The sequence below is a fragment of the Hordeum vulgare genome, chromosome 4H (genome assembly GCF_904849725.1).
Source record: "Hordeum vulgare subsp. vulgare chromosome 4H, MorexV3_pseudomolecules_assembly, whole genome shotgun sequence".
Lineage (NCBI taxonomy): Eukaryota > Viridiplantae > Streptophyta > Magnoliopsida > Poales > Poaceae > Hordeum > Hordeum vulgare.
The window spans coordinates 610,017,918-610,027,874 of record NC_058521.1 but is presented as its reverse complement, the minus strand read 5'-3'; the positions used below and the strand labels follow the sequence as shown (position 1 = coordinate 610,027,874).

Below are 9,957 nucleotides of genomic sequence, written 5' to 3'. Positions count from 1 at the left end.
TCCTTAATCCAATTATTGAAGACCTCTGCCAAATTATTGCAGACATACTCAACTTTTGTCATTGCTGAAAATTTGCTTCTTGTCCACACACGGTTGTGATGCATATTCAAATAGGCTATTGCTTCAACACTTTGTGCTTGTATTTCTGCCATCCTAGATGCATGCTTCTCTACTTTATAGGTCCAAGCTGCAGGCCACATATTATCTAGTATGTCACCTTTGAACTTTTTCTTGAAGTTAAGCATTAGATGCATCATGCATTCTCTATGTTCACAATTTGGGTAGACCTTAGAAATGGCATTCTCCAACCCCTTACATGCATCTGTATGGATTACAAGCCCTTGTGGCTCTCCAACAGCCAATTTCAGCTGCTCCATGAACCATACCCAATTTTCTGTATTTTCTTTCTCAAATATTCCAAATGCTACCGGAAACATCCAACTATGCCCATCCACACCAATTGCGGCTGCCAATTGTCCGGTATATTTCCCACTAAGAAATGTTGCATCAACCCCCAAATATGGTCTACACCCTGCCAAGAACCCATCAATGCATGGCTTGAAGGCAATGAACAACCTATTGAAAACATGCACAACGTCACTCCTTTTGTTGGTAGTTGTTTTTATGTCTATCTCAAATATACTTCCAGGATTGGTTGCCAACAATTCGGCTCTAAAGTTCCACAATTGCTTGAAATTCTCCTTATATGTACCTTCCAATTGATCCTTTGCACGAGCTCTTCCTTTCCAAACATCGGTGTACTGAAGCTTAATATCATACTCCTTTTGCAAAGTTTCTCTAAGTTGTTTTGCACTCACCGTGGGATTCTCCTCAAGTGTAGCATTCCCTTTATCAGCAAGCCAATCTCTATTTGCCATTCCTTTGCTGCAATTGGTACTCCCACAAGTATGGCCAAAAGGGAGTTTTTTTACCTACAATAACATTAAGAAACATAAGTGCCAAATAAACAACAGTAAAAAGAAAGAAATCAACAATAACATAAGCTCTAAATCTTTGAGGGTCACTATACAATGAGAGCTCCTATACAATACCATGAAAGTTTTTGTGTTAGGTAATTTTGAGGCATGTATCCTCCATGGGCAATCCTCATCAGTGCAATTAGCCCTAAATCTTTGAGGGTCACTATACTGCGTGCCAAAGGACCAATCTTCTCTAATTGCTAATTGTCTCAAAGCAACTTTAAATGCTTTAGAGTTAGGAAATGTGGCTCCTACTTCAATTCGAGGATTGTTTTTATCATGGATATAAGTAGGAGCCATATTGTTCGCAAGTAAAGCCTCATCATCCCCTCGCACATGTTGTGGATCATAAGAGTTGTCCACATCCAGTGTTCCCAATGGAACTCTTGCAGCCTTTGGCTCGACATTCTTTTGTGGCTCAGCATTCTCCTTTGACTCAACATTCTCCTCATGCAAATAGGTGCTCTCCTCGTTGCATCCCACAGGCTCATCATCCTCGTACTCCCCTTCATAGGCTTGCTTAGGCCAAGCAAAGAATGGAGCGTGAACTGGCTGATCATCCATCTCCTCGGTCATAACATGGGCTGGTTCATTCTGTTGTTGTTTACTCTCAATGGTCACACCGAACCTTACTATTTTTGTGCTAGAACATATGTCAAACAATTGAGCTATCTCTGATTCAGAGATCAATGGGACGGTGTTACCTCCGGATCCATACCAAATGACCATTCTCTGATCAGCAGACCATGTGTACCTCCCCTCCACAACCTCCTTTATCCGCGCAATGGACAAGCCCCGACCAGCCAGAAAATTCCATGTTCTGCCCCTTGTATACACTTTTCTGCCGTCTACAACCGTCAAGTAAGATTGAACATCTATTTCTACTTTGAAACGCCCATCGAATCTAAAAATGGAAACAGAGGATCATCATTTAGAATAAAAACATCAGATTTAAAGCATCAGATATTCACCCAGAGGGCCAGCAGCAAGGCCGTCGCTGGCCTGGTCGAGGGGCGAGCGGGAGGGCCAGCAGCAAGGCCGTCGAGGGCCTGGTCGAGGGGCGAGCGGGAGGGCGGCGTCGGGACCCTGGAGAGCGGGAGGGCGGCCTCGTCGGGGGCGAGCGGAGGGCCTGGTCGAGCGGGAGGACGGCCTCGTCGGGGGCGAGCGGAGGGCGGCCTCGTCGGGGGCGAGCGGGAGGGCGGCGTCGTCGGGGGCGAGCGGGAGGGCGGCGTCGTCGGGGGCGAAGCTAGGGGAGGGCGGCGGAGCGAGCGGGAGGGCGGCGGGGCGAGCGGACGCACGCCATGGATAGAGACCGGGAGATGGGGAATACGGGACTAGGTTGAGAGATCAGGGGCATTTTGGAAATACCCAAAAAAACTGACAGATGCTAACGGTTTGACTAACAGAATATGTTTGACATCTAACGGAAGTGTTATTCTGGTCTGAAAAACTAAGAGAGCAGTGTTATTTTGGCACTTTGGTTTTTTATAGTGGTATTTTGACACTTGCGGTTTTCATTAGTGGTATAGTGGCAATTTTCTCTAAATCATTCCACTAACGGGGCTAGACACTTCCTTTTGAGAGACAACTAATTCCGTGCGAAGGGAGTGGATACCATGCGTAGATGGCTCAACTCCATATTCCAGGACACCGGATTTCTTTAATTCTTCTCACACCCGGTAGAAATCTAATAATATTCATATCATGCAGAATTTGCATACTTATTATATATGCTACTAGAATTATAGATCCAGTGTCACACTATATTGCACTAGGTGTTCCGTCAAACTTACATTAAAGTGCCAGATAATCATCTATTGTTTTGGATCAATGAGAAAAGAACACAAAATTCATGCCAGACACACACCAACAATCTGCGTGACGTTGATCCAGGTGACTTTGGTTCATAAATTGTGTCGTCATAACAAATGGCAATCGTTGTACGTACCTCGCTAGTGCATACAAACACTATATATGTTCAGTTTCTCAAGGAATTCAACCATACAAGTAAACTTATATTAAATAACTAGATAATCGTTTATTGCTTTGGAGAAGGGGAAAATAACCCCGAATTTCATTTGTTATGCGAAATACGATACATCAAAACCAAAATAGCATACAACATCATATCAGAGTGATGAGAAAAAAAACATATTCTTGATTATTCATAGGACTGAAATACATTCAGGGCTTACAAACACACAATGGCATGATATATGCTCCATTTATTTTATAGACTAGGATGCATGTCTAGAAAGTCAACCAAGTCCTTGGTTTATGCACTCATATTCCGTGTAATCAATCAATTGTGGTTGCTCTCCCAGAACTGAGCCTGGAGATAGTCTATTGTATTCTTTTCAACCTGAAATGCCTTGGAAAGAACATCATCCGATATTGGTGGGTCTGACCCAAACACTGCATTGGCAATTGTGATAGCCCCTGGGTTCTGGCTACTGAGCGCGGCAATTGCAACGGCAGGCTGGTGGGGGTTCGGGTTGAATTGGAAGTGGATGAGCCCCACGGGAAAGACAAACACATCACCTTTGTTGAGCACCTTGGAAAGGAACTTGTTTCTGTTGGGGGCGGGCTGGTTGGATGTGACAAAGCCAACGTACAGTGTCCCCTCGAGCACCGTGAGGATCTCAGTGGCGCGAGGGTGCGTATGTGGCGGGTTCTGACCCAAGGGAGCATAGTCAATGCGCGCAATTGAGATGCCGAGGGTGTTGAGTCCAGCAATCTGCATGACGTTGATCAAGGTGACGTTGGATCCAACCTTGTTGGTCATCCTTGGCTTGTCGAGATTGGCTGCCTTGAAGAAGTCGTCTGCGTTAACTTCCATCGGGTTCTTGCAAACGAACCCATTGACACGCACTGGGTGCATAAAGGAGATGTAACATGTGAGATTAGAAGTTACAAAGTCATTCCAACTTGCATATAATTTTCAGAATCTAATAGCAACATATGTATCTGGCGATAACATGACATGAAACCATGGAGTACGTTGTACCTGGTGAATGCATGTCGGCGACACAAAAGTCCTGGAGTGGGTCAGGATCGGACGCAATGGCCTGCCATGAGACCAAGGCAAGAAGGGCAGCAAGGAGAAGGATGGAAGAGGAGGTTGCCATTTGAGTTAATTAGTTTCTTTGGCTCTTCTTTTCTCTTGTGTTCCTGTTTGTGTTTGTGGCGTGAGTGATGCTTTGAACATGCAGGGGTATATGTGTTTATATAGGCGTAGTGATCTGTGTACGAATATAGTAAGCAATAGAAATAGTCAGGTGGAACCGATCAACAGATTGAAACGATCTCTAGCTGTTGATTAAATTATTTTCCAAAAGCTTTACAAGTTCCCCTTTACACGTTTTTCCTTGAATGAAGCGATCCGGCGTATACAATAGGAAAAGGAATAAATCAACTCTATGTGATGTACTCCATCCGTTCTTAAATATAAGTCTTTGTAGAGATTTCACTAGTGGACTACATACAGATGTATATAAACATATTTTAGAGTATAGATTCAATCATTTTGTTTCGTATGTAGACCCTTAGTGAAATCGCTTAAAAGACTTATATTTAGGAACGGAGGGAGTACGACTCAGTAGTAACCAGGATTGTTTGTCCACAATGCATGCATGGCTAATTCCAGGAAAGTTCACCACCCATCACCATTATTAATGAAGGAAAATATTTGTAAACAAGAAACATCCGGCAGGATAAACAAATGAGTTCGACTAGTTCAGTTATCTTTTTGTGAATGGAATCGACTAGTTCAATTAGATATCTAAATATCCTGCGTTTCTACCTGGTCATAGTCTGAACTGGTGCACACGAAATCAGTCAAAGAGCAGTTGAGCAGTTGAGAAAAGCTGACATGCATAGACAAAGTCACCTACTAATGCGTGGGCTTCATGGGTTCATGACTTTTGAAGACATATGGACTCACTACTACGCTTATTCTTTCCAAAACTTGGTATATGATCCCTAAAATCAAGCATTTCAAACTATGCAATTATATAGTATTTGGCAACAGATTTGTCAAGAAATCCACCTGCTATTTGTAGCAGCCCCTGTTATCATCACGTCGATCAGATATTTACTTGGTCAAATCTTCTCGCAGTGGTTGAGTATTTGGAGGAAGAAGCAACGACATTACTGGACGAGCCTATCTAACCAAATGGAGAGCTATGAGCATGGAGCTGAGCAGGTACATTTCATATCTGCAAGAGTAGTTTGTTTCCTCTTGCTACAAGTTTAATCATGACCACCAACGGCTCGCCCCGTGCGCTCTGCTGCCGTCCGCATCGCCGGTGCCTGCCCCCGTTGACCGACCGCATCGCCGGTTTCCATCCCCGTCGTCCGTCCGCATCGCCGGTTTCCACCCCCGTCGGCCGTCCACATCGCTGGTTCCAGCCTCCTCTTGTCGTCCTCGTCGTCGTCTGCTACCATGGACGGGCCGTGCGTATACAAGGGTTGCAACCATCATCTAAAGCAGCTTCAAAAGTTGTGAAAAAAAGATTCAACCATAGACAGAAATAGTTTCAATCGGCTCTGCCCAGCAAGGAAAGCTGCAACCGTAATTGCATTTTGCTACTGCCGGCTAACTTTTTTGCTACATCCATCAAGGTGGACCTGCGACCTAGAGACGGCTGCGACGATTTTTTGCTGCAATCGTAGTTGCATTTTGTTAGTACCGGCAAACTTTTTTGCTACATTCATCAGGACGGTGTTGCGACCTTGCGACGACGACGATGATGATTTTGCTGCAACCATATTTGGATTACCACAATGCTTCACGGGAGGCGAGATGTTGGTTGTGAGTTGCTGCGAACCACGACGTCAGCGGCGAACGCGGTGAGCAGGCTGATAATGGGGACGACGACGACGAGAGCGCGGGGAGCCTGCGGGTAACGCCGCATGCGAGATGTAGGGAGGCAGGACCGGGGTGTTGGTTGAGATGCTAGAGGAGGACGAAGGAGTAGGGAAGATCCAACGACGCGAGAGCCTCCAATCATAGGGCTGCGCTGCGACCAGTCAAGTTTTCGGGCCGGTGCGCCAGCGCCGGTACTGCCCATAAATCTAAGAGCATCTCCAATAGATGGTCCAAAATTTGGCGGTCCAAAATCAAAGATGTAAAATTTGGACTGCCAAAAAGTACGTTTTGGAGCTTCGAAAAAAGCTCAACTCCAACAGATGGTCCAAATTGATGGTCGAAAAGAGCAACTCCAATAGATGGTCCAAAATGAAGATGTAAAATTTCTTAAAACGACAAACTACTAGTCCATTCAACATAGTTCAAACATCAAATTCAACATAGCTTCATACATGAAATTCAACTACTACTTCAAACTACTAGATAAACTACTCCTTATAGTCGGAGCTGCGGAACTGCTCCCAGAACTCCTCCTTCTCCGGGTCGTCGCACCCCTCCTCGTCGCCCTCCTCCTCCGAGAAGTCTGCCCAGTCCTCCTCGGAAGAGGACTCGATGGGGATCACCGTCGAGGGACCGGCCTCGCGCGTCCTCCTTCTTCTTCAGCTCCGCCTCACGCTTCCAGTAGTGCTCCAGCTCGGCCTCGACGTACTCCGGATGCTCCTGAGCAAACCTCGCCATCGCTTCCTCGTCGGTCTCGCCGGCATTCACGACAACCGACAGCTTCTTCGTCGCCTTCTTCTTCGTCGTGATCTCCTTCATCTTGATGCCTTGCGGCACAAGCATCTCCGCTTCCACCCGACTCTCGATCTCTGGAAAGTTGAGGTGCTCCCGAGGCCTCTCGGCACGCCACACCGCCACGTCGTAGGCATGCGCGGCCTCGTGGGCGGAGGGGTACGTGCCGATCCACCAACGCCTCCCAGCATCGGAGAACTCCACTCCCCAGTTACCGGAGGGCTTCTGCCTCATGCCGAAGAAGCCCGAGTTGCCCTTCGGCGTCTTCTTCAGCGCCATCGGAGAGCGGTGAGAGCGGTGGAGCGGCGGCGGCATGCGGCCGGAGCGGTGACGGACGGAGCCGGGCGGGGCGGAGCTGCGGGACGGTGGCGGACGGAGCCGGGCGGGGCGGAGCTGAGGGGCGGCGGACGGGACGGGGCGGACGAGGCGGCGACGGGTTGTGGAGGCGGCGGGGCGGCGTGGAAACAGTGGTGTGGGGCGGGGCGGGGCCGGATCTGATGCGGGCGGCGTCCGGCGGGGCGGCGGCGGGTTGTGGAGGCGGCGGGGCGGCGGCGGACGGGCGGAAGGTCGCGAGCGGGCGGGCGGGAAAGTAAACGAAGTGGCGGTTGGGCGTTCGCGGGCGGCGGCTGGTTTTGGACCAGATGCATCTCGTGATGTAAATTTGCACCGCGAGGTGTTGCATTTTACATCAAGGAGGCCGCGGTCTATTTTTTTTTACATATGGACTGTCTGTTGAAGCTGCGTTTTTTGCCTCAGACGGTCCAAAAGTTAGTACTAAATAACTAGATAATCATTTATTGCTTTGGAGAAGGGGAAAATAACCCCGAATTTCATTTGTTATGCGAAATACGATACATCAAAACCAAAATAGCATACAACATCATATCAGAGTGATGAGAAAAAAAACATATTCTTGATTATTCATAGGACTGAAATACATTCAGGGCTTACAAACACACAATGACATGATATATGCTCCATTTATTTTATAGATTAGGATGCATGTCTAGAAAGTCAACCAAGTCCTTGGTTTATGCACTCATATTCCGTGTAATCAATCAATTGTGGTTGTTCTCCCAGAACTGAGCCTGGAGATAGTCTATTGTATTCTTTTCAACCTGAAATGCCTTGGAAAGAACATCATCCGATATTGGTGGGTCTGACCCAAACACTGCATTGGCAATTGTGATAGCCCCTGGGTTCTGGCTACTGAGCGCGGCAATTGCAACGGCAGGCTGGTGGGGGTTCGGGTTGAATTGGAAGTGGATGAGCCCCACGGGAAAGACAAACACATCACCTTTGTTGAGCACCTTGGAAAGGAACTTGTTTCTGTTGGGGGCGGGCTGGTTGGATGTGACAAAGCCAACGTACAGTGTCCCCTCGAGCACCGTGAGGATCTCAGTGGCGCGAGGGTGCGTATGTGGTGGGTTTTGGCCCAAGGGAGCATAGTCGATGCGCGCAATTGAGATTCCGAGGGTGTTGAGTCCAGCAATCTGCATGACGTTGATCAAAGTGACGTTGGATCCAACCTTGTTGGTCACCCTAGGCTTGTCGAGGTTGGCTGCCTTGAAGAAGTCATCTGCATTAACTTCCATCGGGTTCTTGCAAACGAACCCATTGACACGCACTGGGTGCATAAAGGAGATGTAACATGTGAGATTAGAAGTTACAAAGTCATTCCAACTTGCATATAATTTTCAGAATCTAATAGCAACATATGTATCTGGCGATAACATGACATGAAACCATGGAGTACGTTGTACCTGGTGAATGCATGTCGGCGACACAAAAGTCCTGGAGTGGGTCAGGATCGGACGCAATGGCCTGCCATGAGACCAAGGCAAGAAGGGCAGCAAGGAGAAGGATGGAAGAGGAGGTTGTCATTTGTGTTTAGTTTCTTTGGCTCTTCTTTTCTTTTGTGTTCCTGTTTGTGTTTGTGGACTGAGTGATGCTTTGAACATGCAGGGGTGCATGTGTTTATATAGGCGTAGTGAGCTGTGTGCCAACTCGTGAGCAATACAAATAGTTAGGTGAAACCGACCAACAGATTGAAAGGGTCTCTGGCTCTTGATTAAATTATTTTTCACAAGCTTGACAAGTTCCCCTTTACACGTTTTTCCTTCAAGAAACGATCCAGCGTATACAATAGAAAAAGGATGAAGCAACTCTACGTGATGTACGACTCAGTAGTAACTAGGATTGTTTGTCCATAAAATGCATGCATGGCTAATTCCAGGAAAGTTCACCATCCATAACCATTACTCCCTCCGTTCTTAAATATAAGTCTTTGTAGACATTTCAATAGAAGACTACATACGAAGAAAAATGAATGAACATACATTCTAAAATATGTTTACATACATCTGTATATAGTTTAGATATCTTTTTGCAAATGAAATCGACTAGTTCAATTAGATATCTAAATATCCTGCGTTTCTACCATGCTATCATACACCTGGTCATAGTCTGAACCGGTGCACCCGAAATCAGTCAAAGAGCAGTTGAGAAAAGCCAAGTCATGTACTCTAAAGCAATCAATCGTTTTCTACCTCGAGGCTGACATGCATAGACAAAGTCACCTACTAATGCGTGGGCTTCAAGGGTTCATGACTTTTAAAGACATATAGAGCCACTACTATGCCTATTCTTTCCAAAAGTTGGTATATGATCCGTAAAATCAAGCTTTTCAAACTATGCAATTATATAGTATTTGGCAACAGATTTGTCAAGAAATCCACCTGCTATTTGTAGCAGCCCCTGTTATCATCACGTCGATCAGATATTTACTTGGTCAAATTTACTCGCAGTGGTTGAGTATTTGGAGGAAGAAGCAACGACATTACTCGACGAGCCTATCTAACTAAATGGAGAGCAATGACCATGGAGCTGACCAGGTACATTTCATATCTGCAAGAGTAGTTTGTTTCCTCTTGCTACGAGTTTAATCATGACCACTTTGGTGCATATATGAATCTAGGAAAACGTTTCTGGCCGGAGCGCCGGCCAAATCGTTTTTTGCAGGTCGTGTGCGACCCTTGTGATCTCCTCTGATCCGGCGCCCGATTTCTCTCGCGTGGTAGGGCGCATGGCCGAGGGGGTCCACCAACGTCTCGCCCGTGCGCTGCTGTCACCCGCATCATCGGTGCGTGCCCCATCGACCGCCCGCATCGCCGGTTCCCACTCCCGCAGGCCGCCCTCATCGCCGGTTCCAGCCTTCGCTTGTCGCCCTCGTCGCATGTTGCCATGACCAGACCACGCGTATACAAGTGTTGCAACCGTCATCTAAAACAACTTCAATTATTGTTTAAAAAAGCT

At 46.8% G+C, this 9,957-nt stretch overlaps 2 protein-coding genes and 1 pseudogene across 2 annotated transcripts; all 3 read right to left on the bottom strand.

Annotated features, from left to right (window-relative positions):
• Positions 1–3,115: 3,115 nt before the first annotated feature.
• Positions 3,116–4,162, bottom strand: LOC123447623 (germin-like protein 8-5). Its single transcript, XM_045124231.1, has 2 exons — positions 3,988–4,162; positions 3,116–3,851 (listed from the first exon to the last, which is right to left on the bottom strand). Exons 1-2 carry the CDS (start codon positions 4,106–4,108, stop codon positions 3,283–3,285), a joined length of 690 nt encoding a protein of 229 aa, XP_044980166.1. The 5' UTR covers positions 4,109–4,162; the 3' UTR covers positions 3,116–3,282.
• A 2,176-nt stretch (positions 4,163–6,338) lies between these two features.
• Positions 6,339–6,921, bottom strand: LOC123447957 (annotated as a pseudogene).
• A 612-nt stretch (positions 6,922–7,533) lies between these two features.
• Positions 7,534–8,609, bottom strand: LOC123450118 (germin-like protein 8-5). The gene is made up of 2 exons (XM_045127521.1): positions 8,406–8,609; positions 7,534–8,269 (listed from the first exon to the last, which is right to left on the bottom strand). Exons 1-2 carry the CDS (start codon positions 8,524–8,526, stop codon positions 7,701–7,703), a joined length of 690 nt encoding a protein of 229 aa, XP_044983456.1. The 5' UTR covers positions 8,527–8,609; the 3' UTR covers positions 7,534–7,700.
• Between the last annotated feature and the right edge of the window lie 1,348 nt (positions 8,610–9,957).

Excerpts from the sequence above, each read along its gene's own strand:
- LOC123447623 (XM_045124231.1), bottom strand. The coding sequence starts at position 4,108 with ATGGCAACCTCCTCTTCCATCCTTCTCCTTGCTGCCCTTCTTGCCTTG. Across the intron at positions 3,852-3,987 it reads CGCCGACATGCATTCACCAG|TGCGTGTCAATGGGTTCGTT; the intron begins GTACAACGTACT and ends TTATGCACCCAG.
- LOC123450118 (XM_045127521.1), bottom strand. The coding sequence starts at position 8,526 with ATGACAACCTCCTCTTCCATCCTTCTCCTTGCTGCCCTTCTTGCCTTG. Across the intron at positions 8,270-8,405 it reads CGCCGACATGCATTCACCAG|TGCGTGTCAATGGGTTCGTT; the intron begins GTACAACGTACT and ends TTATGCACCCAG.